This window comes from Microtus oregoni, unplaced genomic scaffold (assembly GCF_018167655.1).
Source record: "Microtus oregoni isolate MIOR12 unplaced genomic scaffold, Mior012 000002F_ref0000024, whole genome shotgun sequence".
Taxonomy (NCBI): domain Eukaryota; kingdom Metazoa; phylum Chordata; class Mammalia; order Rodentia; family Cricetidae; genus Microtus; species Microtus oregoni.
The window spans coordinates 75,801,691-75,823,194 of record NW_024543061.1 but is presented as its reverse complement, the minus strand read 5'-3'; the positions used below and the strand labels follow the sequence as shown (position 1 = coordinate 75,823,194).

At 38.3% G+C, this 21,504-nt stretch overlaps 1 protein-coding gene across 5 annotated transcripts in view; it reads right to left on the bottom strand.

Annotated features, from left to right (window-relative positions):
• The window catches only part of LOC121466380 (activating transcription factor 7 interacting protein), an 88,730-nt gene that overhangs the window by 39,511 nt on the left and 27,715 nt on the right, over positions 1 to 21,504 (bottom strand). For 4 of the 5 annotated variants that reach the window (XM_041680055.1, XM_041680089.1, XM_041680064.1 and 1 more), the window contains exons 2-3: positions 3,868 to 5,504; positions 830 to 910 (exon numbers count right to left, since the gene is read on the bottom strand). In XM_041680055.1, coding sequence (XP_041535989.1) covers positions 830 to 910; positions 3,868 to 5,497 — 1,711 coding nt within the window. In that variant the 5' untranslated portion in view covers positions 5,498 to 5,504. Of the gene's footprint in view, positions 1 to 829; positions 911 to 3,867; positions 5,505 to 14,801; positions 14,813 to 21,504 lie in introns of those variants that run through there. The other variant, XM_041680079.1, reaches the window with a different exon arrangement.

Genomic DNA, 21,504 nt, shown 5'->3' with positions numbered 1-21,504 from the left:
ATTCTGAATTACTAGTTCTTCCTTGCAAAAACAGGTGCATGGCAATCACAGTGACCGAGCCACTCTCTGGTCATTCAACCCTGAGCAGAGACTCAGACATGAACTCTTAACATTTCCTAAGAGTTCAGATACAAAGACAGTGAAATGAATGTCACAGAAATACACTGGCACAGAATAGACATTCAATTAAAAAATTATTTCAAATGTTAACATACATTAAATCATGAGAAAAATTTAATTGGTTTTTCAGCATTTAAAAAATTGAAACACTAATATTCCACACCTTTTAGGTTCTTACCAATGTCACTCTATAAATGAAACCTATTTTCTTTGATCTATAAAACAATGTTCAAGATGAGGGGTAGAAAGAAACTCAGAAACTATCCATTCCGTTTTATCTTAGTAGTAGATAAAGAACTATATCCGCATCTATCTATGCACTTTTTAATACAGATACAATAAACCAAAGGTGCTGCTGGCTCCTAGCTGCCCAGTCCTTTTCTGTCTACTGCATCAGTTCTACACCCCTTCCCTTTGAATCTGTGTTGTTAGGAACGTTTTACCTCTCACTACAGCAAGACAAATCCTCCCTCTCCAAGCTTACAAACAGTTTAAGATACCTGGTGCCTCATGTTAAGTCTAAATCCTGTACGGAACGATTAACACAAACACACTGAAACATGAAAAGATGCATCCAAAGATCCTTGAACTGTCATTGCAAGACCAGAAAACTGAGGCTTAAACAAAAAAAGCTATGGCCATCTCTGGAGCAGAGAGGGCAGCCCATCACGGCTAAGGCCAACTAAGGCAGATGCGGGTATGTGCATACTTCTCACAGGTAGCCGCTCCTCATCCGGCACTCGCTCCTCCTCCTCCTCAGCTTTGCTGTCCTTTTCATTCCTTTCTACTTCTGTGAGGACAAATGTAGAGAAAAAGGGAATTTTACTTATTTCGGCAAAAGTTAGTAACAGCTCATCAATTTACATTTTTTGGTCACCATTCAGCTACCAAACAAACTTTTACAAAATTAAAGTTACAAAATAGGAAATCTGGAAAAAGAGAGCACAAATTGAAAAGTTAAATACTAAGTTTACATTCAAATTGTGTTTATCCTTAATAAGTGCAATATAAAAAATAACAGATTTTAAAGTCAACAATTTAACTTCTTCATTTTCTATCACCAGTAACAACTATTATAAAGCATTCCTATTTCTTTGCTTTCAGTTACTAAACTAAACCAGAGTGGTTCAGAGGTGAAAGCACTTGCCAGCAGGCCTGACAACCAATTCCCAGGTTTCATGTGACATGAGGAGAGAAATGACTCCAAGTTACCCTCGAACCTCCCGCCCCTTCCCTGCCACCACCCACACACTGTTACCTTACATAAATAAATAAATGTAAAAAAACGAAAGCAGTAGTTAAGACAATTACCAAAATAACAACGATATTCTTAAAATACTTGTAAATTCTTTTTCTGTTTGTTTGTTTTGGGGATTTTTGTTTTTGAGGTTTTTTGTTATGTTGTTTTGGTTTTGTTTTTTGTTTTGTTTTGTTTTGTTTTTTTGCGTGTTTAGTTTTTTGATTTTCAAGACAAGGTTTCTCTATGTAGCTTTGGAGTATGTCCTGGAACTCACTCGGTAGACCAGGATGGCCTCAAACTCACAAAGATCCACCTGCCTCTGCCTCCCGAGTTCTGGGATTAAAGGCTTGAGCTACTACCACCCAGCCATACTTGTAAATTCTAAACAACTCATGTATCTCCTCTGCAATGATCAATTTCAGATCTGTCCACTAGACTCATGGCACTTGAGACACACACACAAGGATCAGAGTGATTGCTAAAGTTTACACTGTGTCACAGAACCAAATCTGTTGAAAAATGTTCACATATTCTTACCAGGAAGTAGAGCCCATATTTTTTTGTTCAAACATTCTAGGGATTGAGCAAACTGCCCTTTGGGAAAGATTTAGAGAACACGTGTGTGTGTGTGTGTGTGTGTGTGTGTGTGTGTGTGTGTGTGTGTGGTGACTATGTGTGTGTGTGAGGGGTGTGTGTGTGTGTGTGAGGGGTGTGTGTGTGTGTGAGGGGTGTGTGTGTGAGGGGTGTGTGTGTGTGTGTGTGTGAGGGGTGTGTGTGTGTGTGTGTGAGGGGTGTGTGTGTGTGTGTGTGTGTGTGTGGTAGCTGTGGACTACCATGTGGGTGCTCAGAGTCCAACTTTGGCCCTCTGCAAGAGTAGCAAATGAATATTCAGTGTTCTCTCTAGCCCCAAGGAAATCTTCTTTCAACACAAAATGATCATCAAAGGCCCTTGTTCAGAAACAACTTATGTGTCATTTCAGGCAGTGTCAGGGATTTCTAAAGCCCATCCCAACACAAAGCTTCCTAGTTGGCCTGTACTTAGAGAGCCTATCCTAGGCATGGCACGTGTGTACAGATGCCTCTGTTCTTCAGTACAGCCTTCTCGTTAAGTTGCTAAGTTTTCACAGTTCTATCTTCCATGAAACTGGCTCTGTCTGTCAACACAGTAAGATTACTAAAGGTGGGAAGTCAAATCCAGGTAACCCCAAAACCTTTAAAAAAAAAAGCACTTAAATAAAGCATTTCTGATCATCCTGACATTACCTTGGTAGGTGACTTTGCCTTTAACAACCAAAGAGTACACAGCCTGACACACTCACTCACTGCTGCCCTGTGCAGGAATAACAATAGTGTATGCGACATGGAAACAGGTTTGCCTCTGTCCTAGCTAAACTGTGGGCCACAGGCCATAGTCTGCCAACCCCTTGCCTTGGATTGAATCCATAACTATATTTAAAGTTAAAGTACTAAAGGCTACTTGAAAACAACATACCCATTAGAAAAAAAATAGAGAAAGTAACAGGTAATTCATATATAAGAAAATACAAAAGGTCAATAAACAGAAAAGTTTCAATCCTGCAAAACACATCAGGAGAATGTATCCTACAGAAAATCTAACTTTATACAGATTTTTTCAAAGCTTTACACTAATACAAGGGTACCAATACTATATTCCACATCATTGGTTGTCAACTTGTGGGTTGCGACCCCTCTGGGGATTGGATGACCTTTCACAGGGGTTGCCTAAGTTCATCAGAAACCACAGACCTTAGGTTTACGCTACTGTTCATAAAAGCAGCAAAATGACAGCTATGAAGCACCAATGAAAGTGACTCAATGGATGAGGTCACAGCACAGGGAACTGTGTTAAGGGGCCACAGCCCTAGGAAGGTTAAGAAGCACTGGTCCACCTCAAGTTTGACAATAGCCAGGGTGGGGCTCTGGCAAGGTGGGAAGTCAAATCCAGGTAAGCTGGAAACTTACTAGGAGGAGAAACAAGGAGCTAGCTTTGTGAATGTGACTGGAGGTCTAGCTCTCAAAATGAGCAAAGAGATGGAGAAGCAGCTAAAAACTTTCCACGATGGAAGGCATGCTGAAGTAAGACAAGACAAGACAGAATACCTCCACAATGTCTGAACTTACCCAGAAAAAGAAATACTAGTCCAGTCTCCTTAGGCTATGATTTTAATTATCGACAAAGTAGTATTTACCAATATGCAACAGCTTGTTTCCAGGTGTACTAGGACATATTAGTTCTTCTATTTTTATAAAAGTACTATTTTTTAAAACTATCTTATTAATAGTTTAAGATAGGGTCTCATGTAGCATAGGCTAGCCTCAAACTACTTATGTAGCCAAGGTTAACTCCTGGGCCCTCTATCTTCCCTTGTGCCACCACACTTAGCTGCGTTTCTGTAATGTTATTCAAGGATCACTGATATCAACATGAAATGGGCAGGTTCTAGTAAACAGTTCATTAAAGCAAATAAAATCCATAATCAGCTAACCTGGAGAGCTCGGCTTATTTTGTGATATAACCTCGGGCTCATCTTTTCCGCATGAAATGTCCTCTTCATCAGAGAGGACCAAAAAGGCTTCTTTTGGCAAATTCTCAGTACTTTCTTGTTTTGATGGTGAGCCAAAAGAACCCTCCATTTTCTCTTCCAAATCTTGACTTGTCTCAGCCGGAAGGAGAGAAGTCTTTGAAAAGCAAGGAAGTTCATCCTCCGCAGGTGCAAGCTTTTCCAGAATAGGAATGATCTCGTCTGTTTCCATGGAGTCCGTGGTGTCTAAAGCAGTCTCCTTCTTGTCTTCTGCAGCACTGTCACTGACAGCTTCCTCAGCTTCCGCAGGACTTTTGTGCTCATCCTTCTCACTTTGGTCAACTTCCATACTGCTGGAGATGGCCTCTTCTGCGAGAGCAAGCGCGGCAATGGGCTCTTCCTCTACCTTCTTTGTATTTTCTGGAGGTAGATCACAACAAATAATTGCACTGTGTGTTTCTAGAGTTTCTTCCTTCTCACCAACATTATTGTTAGTTTTATCTTCCTCATCAAATGAGTTTTTACTTTGAATTTGGTCTACGTTTTCACTGTCTTCATTTTTTTCTGAACAATCATCATTGTTATTGCCACTCTGCTCTGTCTTGTCAGTTTCAGGACTTGGTTCACAAACTGGCACAGAACTTGGTTTAAAAGTATCAGTGGCTGATTCGGCAGCCAGCTCACCAGGAGCCAGCTCACCAGAAGCCAGTCTGCTACAGGTAGGGCCACCAGAGGGCTCATCACTAGAAGGCAGATCATCAGAAGGCAAATCACCAGAGCGGGCACAATCATCAGAAGATGGCTCCCCAGAGGCCAAGTCACAAGACACCACTGCCACTTCACCAGCAACCACTTCATCTGTAACTGGTTCACATGAAACTGCTTCATCCGACAGCGGCTCACCAGAGGTGGAACCACCAGAGGCAAGATCATCAGAGGCAGGCTCTTCAGAAGCAGTATCTGCAGAGGTGGGATCACTAAGGGTGAGATCACGGGAGGAGGGATCACTAGAAGGGGACTCCTCACAGGGAGAGCCATCAGTGGCTGGTACTCCAGCAGCCAGCTCTTCTGTGGTCAGATCAGCAGGGGCTGGGGTAGAAGGGGCTGGAGTAGCAGGGGCTGGGGTAGCAGGGGCTGGGGTAGCAGGGGCTGGGGTAGCAGGGGCTGGGGTAGCAGGGGCTGGGGTAGCAGGGGCTGGGGTAGCAGAGGCTGGTTCACTGGTTAGCTGAGAAGCAGGCTCGGAAGTCACACTAGGAGATGAAGGTTCATTACTTGAACCCTGTTCTTGCTTGTTTTTTACACTAACATTTGGGATACAAGGTGTTTCTTTCAATTCTGTTTTACTTTCTTCAGATTCAAAACTAATCCCTTCGATCCCGTTCACTTCTTCTCTATCTTGAATACAATCTGTATTTTCCAAAGGCGAGGTGGGATCCAGATCTCCATTTTCGTGGTTCCCATTTAAGAGTCTAGCATCGGTTTTCAGCACCTCTTCTTTGATTTTATACACAGCTTCGAGCTGCTGACGGTCACTCACTCTCATTGTTTTGCGAGCCTTGAAGACTTTTTTCTGAGGTTCTTCTACACTATCCATTTTGAATCTTTAAATAAAAAGAAAAAAAGGAATAATTGAGACAAAAGTCATTTAACTACAGGTTTACTGAAAATTAATGTGGACAATTTAGACAATTCATGTTTACTAGATTTACATAACATAAAACTAAGAGATGACACAGCACACAGCAGAACATCAGTTGCTAAGAAAATGAAGAGAAAAGAGGGATAGTTTTTATTCTCAATGTAAGAGTTAAAAAGCCAGAGAAGCAGCCGGGTAGCAGTGACACACATCTTTAATCCCAGCACTCAGGAGGCAGAGGCAGGTGAATCTCCCTGAGTTTGAGGCCAGCCTAGTCTACAGAGCAAGTTCCAGGACCAGTCTGGGCTACTCACAGATAAACCCTGTTTCAGAGGGGAAAAAAATCCAGAGGTGCTTCAGGAAGCATGAAAAAGCACATGAGGAAAATGAGTTCTGGAAACCAAACCTGAGTCTTCAAAAGCAGGAAATATACTTAGCCACTGGGCCATTTCCCAGCTTGGTTTGTAGGTTTGGAGAAAGCAGGCAATGATGCTAAAGAGACCAGGATTCTTCCACGGAATACAAAGAAACGTGCAAACACTCACTGTGGCGACAGCTACACAATGCTGTCTATCCACTGAAAACCCTCTAACTGTACATTTTTATGGACGAATTATACGTTATAATATATTGTAGTATGTCCTCTTTTTAGGTCAGTTGCGGTACAGTCCTATCAAATCTGTTTACCAAAGAATGAACTTTTATCCTTGTTAATGCTTCTGGTGTACAACTGCTCTGTACTTTTTTTTGCTCATTTCTCCTCTAATAATCATCTCTTTGACTTTTTGCATGGGTTTAATTTGCATCTGATGAGTTATTTTTTCAGTTACTGAAATAAAATATTCTTTGGGAAAAAAAACCCACCCTGGAGAGAAAGAGTTTGTTCTGAATCCTAGCTCAAGGCTGCAGCCCATTGTGATGGGAGGTCAAGGCAGCAGCAGGAGACAGACATGGCTGCTCCTGGCACATCCACAATCAGAAAGCAATGATGAGGTCTGGTGCGCGCCTCACTTTTTCTTTTCTGAGACCAGGCCCCAGTCCAGGGAATGGGATGACACATGGTGGGGAGGTCTTTCTACTTCCTAAGCCTAATCAAGGTAACCCACCCACCGGCATATCCAAGACGCCCATCTCAGGCAAGTCTAGATCTCAAGTGACAATGGAGACTAACTACTGAACCATATTTCCTTAAGGTTCAAATTTAACCGCTAATTTCCAATTAAATCTCATCTTTTATAACGTATGACAGAATGTCATTAATTATTAAGAGTATCTTTACCTGAATATCTCTATCTCTCTCTACGAGTGTCTCAAAAAACCAGAGAGAGAGACAGATATTCTGGTAACTGTTCTGGAACTAGCTCTTAACAGATCAGGCTCACCTCGAACTCAGAGATCCACCTCCCAAGAGCTGGAACTGAAGGAGTGTGCCACCACCGCCTAGTCTAATCTCATGCTTTTTTATGTGTATATACAACCTGAATATCTGTGTATCCTGTGCACCCAAGAAATCCAGAAGTAGATGCTGGATCCCCTAAAACTGGGGTTACAGACAATTCTGAGTCCAGGTGAGTACTGGGAACTAAACCCAGGTCCTCTACAAGAGCAGAACCACTCCTCACTGCTAGGCCACATTCCAGCTCGAGTCTCAGAGTCAGCTGTCATATTATCATTCTTTTCTGCTAAAATATTTTCTAATTTTCATAATTCTTTCTTTTTTATCTATAGATGACTGACTAGTGTATTTCTTTAAGAGGTTATACTAATCACCAGGTAAAGATCATTATCAAAACCCAAGCAAACACTGACCATGAACAGCTCATGACACATCCTGGTCTATACACACAGGGCCAAAAAGTGCCTGATGATTTTTCCTTAAAATGAATGAGACTGTGGAACTACACCATTACTGTTTAAACTACAGATGAGTAGAAGGCTAAGAGGGTGGGCTCTATTGCAAAGTGACCAATGCCTTCAGACAACAGCGTACCTAGGAAAAAATACAGTAAGACGGGAGCTATGATATTACAAGCCAAAGAACACCTAGAAGAAGTTAGGTGGAAGAAGTTGACTGGACAACTGCTTCCTCAGGCCCTTCCAAGGAGATATGCCTTGACAACACCTTTTGAGCTTCTAGCCTGGGAAATTAAGACAATATCTCTAGAGTGTGTGAGTGTGTGTGTGTGTGTGTGTGTGTGTGTGTGTGGTTTATTATGTAAACACAATAGTAAGAGTGAGGAATTGCCTCAATAGACACAAAATATCCATTAGACTACATTCAACATTACCTCATCATTAATAAGACATTTAAAAACAAAAAATTTACTTAAATCTGATAAAGGTTTTCTAGATATAAATGCTACATTTAATGGTGAAATAAGATTTTTTAAAAAGGCAGCCAGCAGTAGCACACGGCTTTATTCCCTGCACTCGGGAGAGGCAGAGGCAGGCAGATCTCTGTGAGTTCGAGGCCAGCCTGATCTACAAGAGCTAGTTCTGGGACAAGCCCCAAAGCTACAGAGAAACCTTGTCTCGAAAAACCAAAAAAAAAGGGGGGGGGCAAAGGTATTCACATCACCATTTTTATATAAACATAAACATTTCTGCGTGGCATGTGAAGTCCTGGATATGATCCCCAGTACCACCAAAAGGGGGAGCAATGCCAGCTGTAGAAGACAGAAGAGTGAGATGGGTAGGAGAGGGAGGGGGAAGTGAAAAAAGGAGGGGGGAGAGAAAAAGCGAGATCAACCACAGTGGAATAAAACACATGTACGTGTGCACCTGCACACATATTCATGCACGCACGCGTGCACACACAGTCAACGAGGGTCTACCTTTTTTTCCAATTTTTCTTTAAAAAGGCTTTTCTCCGTGTTATATACAAACAACAGTTCTCCCCTCCTGAGGCCCTATGTCTTTAAGCTCCACAAAACCACCTAATTTACACCATATCAAAGCAGGTTTTAACACTGTCACTAATATAACCTAGCAAAGTTGTTAATAACAATTACCTTTCAAAAATAAGCCTGACCTATTTGTCAGAGACCAATAGGATACCACACTTGGTCAAAGAATGTCTAGATTGTGTTACATTTGACATTCATTTTCTGAATTTAATTCAATAATATAAACATTTCTTAGTTTTATTTAAATTAAAGAACTCTTTAGAAAATTTATCTTTCAACTATATAGAAATCTTCAAACAAAACCACCACTGGACTATTTCTATTTCAAGAGTCTAGAACTGAAACCAAGTTTTTCCTTCCTCATTCACTTCAAAGTTACCTATATATTTTGCTGCAGTGAAGATACAGAATTTGTAGCCTACTTTTTGGTGCGGCAGGCAGAAGCCAAGGTTTTCTTCTGCACACTAATCAGAGCTATCAATGAGCTCTACCCCAGACAATGCAAGCCTGTTACACACCTTATTGACTGTAAACATTTTAAATGTAGCTTGGTTACCCTTTAAATAAGTTCAAATACTGAAGCGCCACTTCTTTAGACTTTGAAATATCCATTTCCAGATATTCTGTACATAACCAAGTTATCATTTACATTAAAAAAAATTAAAAACTTCCTAGCTTTCAAAATGCAGATCAGAAATTAACTTGCTGAGAGCCGGGAATGGGAGCCCCCCTCCCCCTTTCCCAGGTAGCAAACAATGTGAGCAGGTGGCCCAGCCTGCTCTTCCTTTAAAGGACCTTAAAAGGAAGTGGATCTACCATATATACAGGCTTTGCTGAAAATTAAATGATGTGACTAATTAATAACATTAATTAACTAATTAATTAATTAATTAAAATTGTCAGGCAATGAGGAGTACACCCATAATCCTAGCACCTAGGAGGCTGAGGCAGAAGGATGACCACAAATCTGAGGTCAGCATGAGTTACACAGTCAGATCCTCTCTAAGCTCTGGTACAGAGTGAGGCTCCACCGATACAAGAGAGAAGTGTGTTTAGAATGCAGCAAGCAAAGTCCTCAGCATTACTGTCATTCGCTAGACTATTTCCTCTGGGCACTTCTAGGCATAACTGTCAGAGTTTGAGACAAATTAAGTAACATTGATGTTGTGTGTGTCTATGTGTATGTATGTGCCTATGTGTGAGAAAGATAGTTAGAAAATCCAGTGTAAATAACAATTAATATTAAACTGTCTTCACCAAGTATCATTTAGCAAAACTAAATGCAAGTCAAGCTGGCTTTAGCAAAAATAAAATAATAATAAAAAACTAACATTAACTTCAGTAATAAGAACCAAACAGTACTGCCAGAAGACGATGGGTAACTACCTTCCATACCCACAAGAGAGCACACTACATCCATTTACTGGATTTTCATAGTTCTAAGCAGAACAAAACACAGACAAAGCAATAAGAAGTAGCATGAGCAACCAGTTCAGACTAGTCCAGCCACATCTGTGCAAACCAATCAGCAATCTGCTTTGAGAAATCTGTTTTGCATAAGCAAAGCTCAGTAGGAAAAAATATATGTGAGAGAAGGGCGTGTTAACTGCAAACCAGTCTCCAAGGCTGTGCTAGCAGAAGGTATTGCTACCGCCCATTTTCAGCACTGTCCTCTGGACACGGTCTGTAAAATAAATGCTCCATTTGGGGCAGCCACACGAGATACAGAACGTTTACACAAATGAAACTCATTTACAGAAAAACCCATTTCTATTTTACAGGAGAAAGTGTCTGCCATATCTAGAAACAACTGCATGGTGTGATGGATTAGTTTCTCCTGGCAGTACTTTTTTTTTTTTTTTTTTTTTTTTTTGGTTTTTTGAGACAGGGTTTCTCTGTGGTTTTGGAGCCTGTCCTGGAACTAGCTCTTGTAGACCAGGCTGGTCTCGAACTCACAGATAACTTTACATATTCAGATCTAAGAACTCTGGAGAAATGATAACATTTCTCCAGAAATGTTATCATCAGTTCATTAAAAAAGTACTGGAGTACTTTTTTAATGAAAGAGTTTAAAAATAGAATATTTTAAGACTTAACTTTACATATTCAGATCTAAGAACTCTGGAGAAATGTTATCATCATTTTCTATATAAATTCATATGTAAATAACCAGAGAAATATGTTACCTGAAATATGTCTTTTATGGGTTTTTTTTTTTTTAGTTTTTTGATACATTCTTTTTAAGAAAAGACCCATGAGCCTCTTCTTTAAAGGAGAACCTTTTTTCCTATGTCCTGCTCCCTCCACCCACTTCTTTCACTTCCTCCCTATGGGGAGATCACAGCCCTGAGACAAAGGGAAGCTGCTTTATCTTAGCTTTTAATCTTCCGGCTCAAAAACTCAAGAATGTAAATGGTTGTTATCAGCCAATCAGCAGTCAGCATTCTGATTCCTGCCCAGCAACAGAAGACAGACAATAAGGTCAGAGAAAGACAGTTTACAAAACCACATCTGAAATACTGCACTGTGGTTTTTGTCTGAAATGATAATCTAGAAGATTTGAAATCATGAATCTAGAAGACTTCATGTCTTAAATCTATGCTATGTATTAAATATACAGCACACATTAAACAAGCTAATAAGGTTAAGATCTTTTATGCTACCTTAATCTTGCTCTATTCAGTGATCATAAATGTTTTAAAACATAACTTCCGATCATAAATGTTTTAAAACATAACTTCCTATCTGAGGAATCAGTTAAACAGGGACAACACATAAAAATATCCTTTCTACACAGTGATTTCAAATTTTTATAGGTTCTAATACATATTCTTTTAGAAGATTAGTTTTTGTATTTATAAAACATTTATAAAACCCACCAAAATCTTAAGTCCAAATAATACAGATGACTTCTCGTGTCACCTCACCTTCCGTCCCCACTGCACATTTCCACACCCAAACCCACAGCACTCTGCACTGTGGCAGATGACGCGGTGCTCTGCTGGCTACTACGCGGAGCTGACTCGGCTTAAGTCACACAACAAAATCAAAATGTCTTACTCTCGGTGACTTAAGTGGTAAAAATGTAATTATTACAAAAAGCACAATTAATGCCTTTCACAGTTTTTATAAAAAGACCATATAAACTCTGGTTTTGAAGCAGTAAAATGTGGGTTATAAATTACTTCTACAGGGTTTTTATTAAATATTAAAAAAACAGAAAATCTATGATCAGAGTTCTTTTTTTCCCTCAAATTCACCATCTACTAGCTTTTCCTAGTCAACAAAATGTTAACTAATCATAATTTTCTCCCTTCGTTACAGATGAACCTTGCAATTTTTCAAACATACCCAAGAGGGAGCTTGCTGCAGCCATAATTTTAGTTTATATAATCTCCCCATAAGAGAAATAAATCAAAAGCTGCTTCAGTGCTTCAGTCCAGCAAGGGAACTGAAATTCACTCTCCGATTGGCTCAAAGCCTTAGCTGCCTAAAGCCAATCAGAGAAAAATATCCCGAACCTTACCCAGCAACAAGGGAAGCTGATGTGGGCAAGTGTTCTACTAAGAATTATAGGCACTGTGAAAGTCAAGGGAAACAATAAAATTGAATCCTATTGCACCTATAACCTCAAATGCTTTGTGTGAGTAACAGGTGTCCGTACTGCTGCTTGGTTTTTGTCTGAGTGCTTTTCTCCATTTTATTTAAACCAGTGCCTAGACAGTACGTACTGTCTTCTAAAAGCAGTCATAAATTACTGATTCAAACCACATATGGAATCATCATGTTAATTCAGACTAATATTATTAATAAAGGACATTTAAAATTCAAACTAATATTACCTAATAAAGGATATTTAGAAATAAAATTCACACAAAAACTTAGAACATGAAGCAAAATCACATAAGCACAGCACTCATCTGTAACAAACACTTCAATCATGCCCAGGCTGTTACACATTATTAATACTTTTCCAAACAATCAGATGCTGAAATAAATCACCATTTTATAGGATTCATTTTTGTTTTTTATTTATGTGCATGTGGTTGTGCCTATGTTTTCGCTACACATGTGCAGGTGCTGTCAGGATCAGGAGGACATCAGACACCCTGGAGCTTGAGTTATAGGTTCCTGGGAACTGAACTCTGTCTCTGGAAGAGCAAGTGCTCTTAAGCACTGAGCATCTCTTCAGCCCCTAAAATATGTTTTCTTCCATTGTTTTTCCTTAGATAGCTTAACAAAATCAACTCAACAAGCCTGACTACTAATGACCGAGTCCTATGAGTTCTAACCTATTGGCCAGTAAGAGTCTGTTGGTCTTCGTCACATACCCTTAGCCTCTTAGAAGGGCAGTTCATTTCTAACCTGGATGCAATAATGGCTCATGCCTGTAATCACAGCACTAGGCAGAGGAGGGAAGATGCTGAGAAACTGTCTCAAAAAAAAGGCAAATCAATCTGGCAGGTGAGGTACTATACACCTTTAATAGCAACACTCAGAAGACAGAGATGAGTCTCCACTGACCTAGGCTATGTGTAGACTTCAAAGGGAAACAGGGCTCAAATAGAGCAGTCTCAAAACAAAACAACAAAACAGGGGACATCAAAGTAACTCACCAGGGAAGGTGCTTGCCATTGATCTTGATGACCTGAATTGGGCCCCTGGGCCCCAGAGTGGAAGGAGAGAAACACAAGTTGTCCCGTGACCTCCATTCATGTGGCAAGGCACACATGAACCCACAATCATACATCAAATATAACTAAACATGTAATACAAACTAAACAAAGCCCTCATTTCTGTTGAGAGCACTGAATTTTGCACTGCATAGAACTTGCAGTATTTCTTGATGAAAGCATAACCATAAGAAAATCAGTGTTAGACAGTAAATACTAACAACTCTTCTCAAACTGATGGCCCCTTATTCACGCTAGTCAGTCTGATATTTTATCTTAAAAACAAGATGATGTCTTGTCATTTTGTTTAAAATCCATTATCTTCCTTTAACTTCAGCCTAATCCCTTTTATTGGGTCACACTCTTAAACACTTAAAAAAAAACAAGAGTGCTGGAAAGGTGGCTCAGTGGCTAAGAACACTGGTTGTTCTTCCAAAGGACCCAGGCTCAATTTCCAGGACCCACAGCAAAAATTGATTCACAATTTTCTGTAGCTTAAGAGGAATCCCACATCCTCTTCTGACTTCCCTGGGAACCAGGCACACATAGGGTGCACAGACATTTTATGTAGGCAAAACATGCATATATACCAAATAAATAAATTTTTTTAAGCTACAAAATACTGTTAGCTCATACTTTATTTTAGGGAGTTCAGATTTCCAGGTGATGAAGAGTTTGCATGTAAGATAGCACCAACACTGTTTTCAACACACTCCAATGAGCCTGCTCCTTTCTCCTTACCCTAAGTGGGGCAAGATTCTTTAGCATGTTTATCACAACAGACAACAATGAATTGCATTAAACACACTATAAAAGAATATAAAAGAACAAAGCAGGCAGCATTAAAGACTAAGGTCTACCGGTCTTTTACTCATGGAAAATGCAATTAAGCTGACTTTTACCAGGACAACCAGAAAGTATAAATGAAACAAATGCTCTCTGAGCCTAACCAAAACCTCACATGTATCTGAACCTGGCAAGTTTTATGAGCTACATTTACTTAATTTCCTGTGGCTTTATCACATCGTCACAGTATTCATAAGTATCCTGCTACCATTTACTATTCTGCCACTATCTTAAAGGTATCGTTTTTAAAATAAACATTATTCAATTCTAATACATTTACATTGTTTCATGAAGTATTTTGACATATATCATCATATCTCTAGTATAAGATTTTTAGTATAAGGCTTATTTTATAAATCCAAAACTTTGATATAAGAAAACATCTTAAATACATTAATGTTTTGATGTGTTTCTGAAGCCATGCACAAAATAATGAAAAATGGGAGTCCTTAATGAACACATACTATTTGTGTTTGGGATATATAATAAATACTGCCTGAAGAATAAATCACTACATACATAAAACTGACACCTATAATAAATAAAATCTGCTCTCTTAGAAAACAAAGATGGTAATCTAGAACATTCTGGCAGCTACTGAATTAGCATGCTCACATATCTACACATAACTAATAAAATGTACCACTTGCACAACGTCTGAGCAGCAAAGTCAAACACTGTTAGAATCAAATCTGACAAGAGGCCTTTTTCAGCCTTAAAGAAGCGTACATGGACAATGTGATTTCCTATTTCAAAAGTAAAATACCCCTTTAAAAAAAATCTACGCTTATTACTATATAATGATGGACAAAACCCTCTATGAAATAATAAACATACCCCCAAAGGAACCCCTTGCAGGCATCTTATCAGTTCTTTGACAGAAACAGAAACTGAAATACAATTTGCATAGTCACTGTGGTTGGCTAATGAAAGCAGGGCCATGTAGCCAATCAGGAAGTTAGAACTTGAGCAACCCAAAGAAGAGAAAATTTAAATCCACCTGGCAACAGCCTAAAAATAGAAACAATATGCAAGTAAGACTCCTAGAACAGATGTAAGCCTAAAAGCAAAAATTACTAACTGAAATACCTTACTGTCTTCAAGACAGAGTCTTGCATTTTAATATCTAACATTAACTTGACATCTAATTTGCTTATTAGATCCCAGTTACAGAAAAATGAATGCTACATTAAACAAACGAATCACTGCATTATTTGACTTATGGACGTGTGTGCTCTTGTGTGCATGTGTGTGCACTCACATATTTGTTTTCCCTTTTCCAGGAGAACAATGAAACACTTGAATCACAGTTGTAATATATTCTAGGCTTTCAAAAGCAAATCTTAATATATGAATAACATTTCATTTTCCTAGCACTTTTGGTATAATTGTTTAAGAATGGGATTTATTGATTTTTAAAAGCCTGTTTGGTGTACAAAAACACAAACAAGTGAATAAAAGCAGGCCTCTAAATAAGTTTGCCTTATACGTTTTTTTAAACATTAACTTCTAATGATAGTGTATCTTATACACAATAGGTATCAATAATTATTTATTTTCTCAATAAAGCTATTATTAGCATTGAGGGGAAATTTTATGTTACTGTTCATGTCAAATAAAATATATTTGAACATAAATAATCTGTACAAAATTTCTATTTCTGATTTTTCAATTGGTTAGCAAGATGGCGATGTTAAAATCTACAATGTTTAAAATTTCTTCCATTGTCGAGATGTGAGACACATTTCTTCACTCTGACCTTGAAACCTAATGGTTTTTAGCTTATATGCGCCTTTTTCTCTGTGTATTGCAAACCTACTCCATAGAGAATTCTCATTCCTAAAGGCAGTCAACTGCAGTCTCCTGTAACAGCTATGAAAGAGGAACGTAAAGGCGCAGCATAAAGAGAGCTCTCCAAGCATGCATGTCTGAACGCTAGGATGGGGGTGGGAGGACAGAGAAGATAATCAAGAAAATTATAAGACAGGAAGAAAGAAAAGATCAAAGTAGGACAAAACAAAAAGCAAAAAAACACTTGAGTTTCACTTTAACTTAAGTTACAGCTGCTGAAATCAAAGGCGGCTAAAACATTAGGTCCTGTCAGAACAGGCACTTGTCTGGTGTGTTTTTCTTTTTTTTTCTGTCTTCTTTTTTTCTTTTTTTATTTGTTTGTTTCTGATTTTGTTCTTGAGGTGATGGGAATCAAATACAAACCATTTTAAATAGTAAAAGTCCCATAAACAGATAGATAATAAAGGTTAAACCCACCTTCTAATAACACAATGGCTAAATTTTAAAATGGAGTTTTATCTAGAATATAATAGCTCTTATTTTAAACAGTTTACATAAAATATAAATAAAGCTAAATTTTTCTTAATGTTGTATTCTTATTTGTTGGATATCCAAACTATCTAACTATACTTATATCTTAATAAAAAGGATTAAAATAAAATCTGGAACATTGTATCTACACTATTATCCTCATCACAAAAGCAAGCAGTATAAATTAACCTGTGAGCTACAACTAATTAGAGGGTTTTTCCTCACTCATGATCTAATTTTGTTAATAAGGCACTACTGATGGGAAAATGTCTTTGATAAACCTAGATCATTAATATGACTTTAAATACAACCATTACTATTTCTATTTTCTTTCACTGTATTTAGAGTAGTTACGTTTTTTACTTATACTTGGTCAGTTTTACTTTGAGAAAACCAAGAAAGCATGAAATCTCAAGCATTATTCAAAATAGCCGAACAATATCAATTCATATTTGTGAGGAACCTGCGTAATCAAGGTACCTTAAACAACCAATTGAACAACTAACAAACACCCTGGAAAGGCTCCTAGAGCTCCAAGGTCAGCAGGGATGAAATGCCACTAGTAGCTTCTCTCCTCCAAAGCTTCACTCATCCATCAACTGAGAACCAGACATACATACAGCAAAATCTCTGCTGAGCATACAACAGGAGCAGCAGCAAATTACCTTCCCATTCTAAAATTTTCCCAGAAAAAAAGTAAGAATCTAATCTATTTATTGCTGGCAAATATTCCTTAAAAGTCAAGTATTATAGGTTGAGCTACTAGAGAAGAATTCATGGGGCTTCCTGCCTGCGTCTCTGCAGAGAGACAAGTGAACACCACTATAGCTGGCTCCATTAGTTATTATTGAACACTTTTTTGTTTGGTTGGTTTGGTTTTTTGAGACAGGGTTTCTCTGTGTAGCTGTCCTGGAACTCACTGGAACTCACCAGGCTGGCCTCATACTCAAAAAGATCCCTCTGCCAAGTGCTGAGATTAAAGGCATATAAGCATATAAAATATAGTATAACAGGAAGTGTTATTATAACTGGATCATATATTCTAGGTGGGTGTATATGAAATACAGGCATGTAGAGTCTTTTTCTACATGCATGAACAGGCTGTAGGAGTAGTCCTCTAGCTTTCGTGTCTTTATTACACCATTTAATTCTAACCATCGAAAGACTGGGAGACTGAGAGACTGAGAGATGGCTCAGCAGTTAAGAGCTCCCACCCACATCAGGCAACTCAGAGCAGTATCTGTAACTCCAGTTTCAGATACTCCCACGCTCTGGACTAGCTTTTGACACCTCCCAGACTCACATGCACACACACACAAACCAACAATCACAAAACAGATATTTTTCATCTTTTAAGAGACTATACTTTAGGGGGTCGAAGAAATGGCCTGGTGATTCCTGCAAGGACCTGAATTTGGTTCCCAGCACCTACATCTCTCAGCTCACAACTGCTGTTAACTCCAACTCCACAGGATCCAAAACACTATTTTATGTTCCAAAAACACCCACAAGCATATACAAACACACATTCGCGTACACCACACACACAAATAAAAATAATAAAAAGACATGAACTTATAAAGCCTTTATTGTCTTCATGGTAAGCTTAATTTTTATAAGCTAGATTTCTAAACACTGCATTTTAAAAAATTCTTTAAACCCTCAAATTCAAAGAGTATGACTTTCTTTCCAATCCCATTTTAAACTGCACTTCTGCTCATAACCCTATTTATAATTCAGTCATAGACAAAGACTTCTCAAGTAGTTGCTAAGCAACAGCAGCATGCTCAGCTTGGGCCTATTGGAAATCTGGCTGTCTGCCACATTAAAGGATTTAACTGAGCCTAGAGCCTCCAGAATTTAAAAAAGAAGACAAGAAGGAGGAGGAGAAAAAGAAAGAGGAAGGGAAGAGGAAGAGGTAGAAAAATGAGGAGGAGGAATAGAGAAAGGGAAAAATCTCCCAATGACATAGAGTAAAATCTACAAGCCAAAAGCACCTAGTGCCATATCCGGATATTTCTGAAAACTTAAAATCCTCAGAAGGTTTTACAATTCTTAAGCTCCTCTTCTAGTAAAAACAAAGCCACTGCAACAGCTTCGTAGCCCACTGAATACAGTCGTGAGAACAATGTATGGGACTGCCATGACATCAGGACTTCAGGGATTGGAGAAAACCAACCACATCCCCTCACATTTCTTTATCTCTACATGCCTGACAAACAACAAAGGGAAATGCCTCCACACTAAATTATGCTATTTTCTATTTTAAAACTGAAATAATTTAAATTTAGGAAATGCAATAACAATCCAAAAAAATCACGAACCACAGCTGCCATTTCTTAATAAAACTGAGTGAGCATTGAGTACTTCACAACTCATTCATTTATGCAAATTAACACTGATAAGAATAAAACTTAGCATTGTCAAGATCATTCCTTAAGCAAACAAAGATCATTTCAATCAGAAATCTTCATACTTGAACCAGCAGGAACAGTGTGACGCTACTTACTACTGTAGACGCCCTAACCAAATCAGTCTGTTCAAGCACCTGCAGAATATACAGTAAGAAAAACATGCCCAAAACATCAAAAGAAAGGTATCTAAAACATTTATATGGATTTAAAAATATGTGCAATATTAGAATTATGCAAGACATGACTCAATGTAGAAAATACATCGTCCTAAAAAATAAAAACTATCAAAAGAAATTCTAGTCAAAGCTTCACCGACATAATTTTTGTATCATAACAGAAATTTTAAGATTAATATCTAAAACAGAAGAAGTGGTTTATAAAGACTCAAAAAGTTTTCCCACCAAATACAAAAGCTTATGACAAAGTAATAATTGTTTGAAAGTAACAGTGCAATAGAATGGTCGAAAGCATAAATAAATAAGGACACGGCTTCTTAAATGATTAAGAATAACCAAGTTAGATATAAGTACAACACCAAACAGGCTATATGGAAAACAATGGACCATCGAGCACAACAGCAAACAGGCTATATGGAAAACAATGGACCATCGAGCACAACAGCAAACAGGCTATATGGAAAACAACGGACCATCGAGCACAACAGCAAACAGGCTATATGGAAAACAACGGACCATCGAGCACAACAGCAAACAGGCTATATGGAAAACAACGGACCATCGAGCACAACAGCAAACAGGCTATATGGAAAACAATGGACCATCGAGCACAACAGCAAACAGGCTATATGGAAAACAATGGACCATCGAGCACAACAGCAAACAGGCTATATGGAAAACAATGGACCATCGAGCACAACAGCAAACAGGCTATATGGAAAACAATGGACCATCCAATGATACAATGAAAATTAAGCAAATTCTTGAGGACCACTTAGAAAAAGGGAATAGCTACAAATGATTAAGGGGAAAATAAACAGAAAATTCAAATAAGATTTCGATTTTACCGCTGCAAACTACTTCCAGTTAGCATTAATATACAGAAGTTATGCCATACACTATTGGAAGAATTAATCAGGATCATTTATGAGATCAAATAGGGGGGGGGGGGGTGTTAATCTGGCCTCTCTAGCTCAGGATGTGTTAATCTGGCCTCTCTAGCTCAGGATGTGCCCAACTGTTTAAAAGAGGCAGATGACAGAATACACAGTTACACTGCAAACTAAGAAAATAGTTTTCAAAAATAAAGGAGCATCCAAACTAACACTAGACATGTTAGAAGAATGTAGTTATTTTTAAAGGTGTGATGAAACCTCTGAAAAGTTCTGTGTCAAAAAATGTCCAGTAGGAGGCTGGAGAGATAGCTCAGCTGTTAAGAGCACTGGCTGCTCTTCAAGAGGACCAGGGTTCAATTCCAATTGCACACATGATGGCTCACAACTTTGCAATTCCCAACACTTTCTTCTTGGCCTCTACGGGCACTGCATACACATGGTGCAGACACACATGTAGGCACATACACACTTAATAATTAAAAAAAAAAAGAGTACAAATAAACTTAGGTCGGAGGGATGGCTCGCCAGTTTCGAGTACACACTATTTTTTCTGAGGACCTGAGTTTGGCCAGCTCACAACTGTATGCCAGCTCCACAAAGATTTGGTGCTGGTCTCCAAAGGTACCTGTACTCAGGACCACACAAACCCACACACAGACCATAATAAACATAATTAAAAATAGTAAAAATAAATGTTCTTAAAAGAAAGTTAATCCTAATCTTAGAAATTAAAAATGAGAGTCAAGTGAAATGATCTGGTTAATCAGCATCCAAAATTTCTGTTCTTTCTGCAAAGGACAACTCTTCAGGCTAGTAACTATGGGGGACATGCACACTCGACAGTCATTTTCTCGAGTAGGGGGGAGGCAGGGAAACATCGGAAAGAAAAATAAAACAAAAAACTCAGTGCTGAATAAATTAAGGACTACTGGATACTGAAAATCAAACAAGCAAAATAAAATGTTGGTACTCAGCATATCATATCCATAAGCCCAGTAAGCAAAGACTAAATAAAGGAGCAAACTGACATTCAGTTTGTCATCAGCAATAGTGAATGCTAAAAGAAACACTACTCTCAAAGTCCAAAGGGAAAGGGTTTTGTTTGCTTTTCCTGGTTAACAGCCTAAACTAGCAATTAACAAGGATAGAAAAATAAGGATACTACTTCTAAGCAAAGACTGAAAAATACTGGATCCTTATTAAAATATTACATCAAGATTTATTACAAGAACAAAATGACAAAAATCTAAGAACGAAATCAGATAAAAGAAACAATTATCCAAACAACAAATTAGCTCATAGACAAGATGAAAAATTGCAGATTCATCTTTCAAATAAATATTCAGAACTAAAATCCCAAAGTTCACAGCGGGGTGGAGGGCACAAACTATGTAGAAGAGATGAAGAAATTAGCAGGACAGAACACATCCCTCAGGGAAAAATATACACGCACAGAGCTGAACTTCAAGTTATTAAAAACATTTTTTTAAAAAAATCATCATATAAGTATTCCACCAAGGAGACAAATCTTATAATAAAGCAATATAGAAGCTATGAAATTTAGGAACAAAAAATTACACATGCTAGCCAAATGCTGACACAAAATTAGAGGAACATATATAAACAAATGCTATGTGTATCACATTTTTAAAGTTTCAATGTGAAAATCAAGTAATGGAGTCAAGAGATTCACTCTAATGAGGGAAGGTGCAAGCCACTCCACACGCGCCTG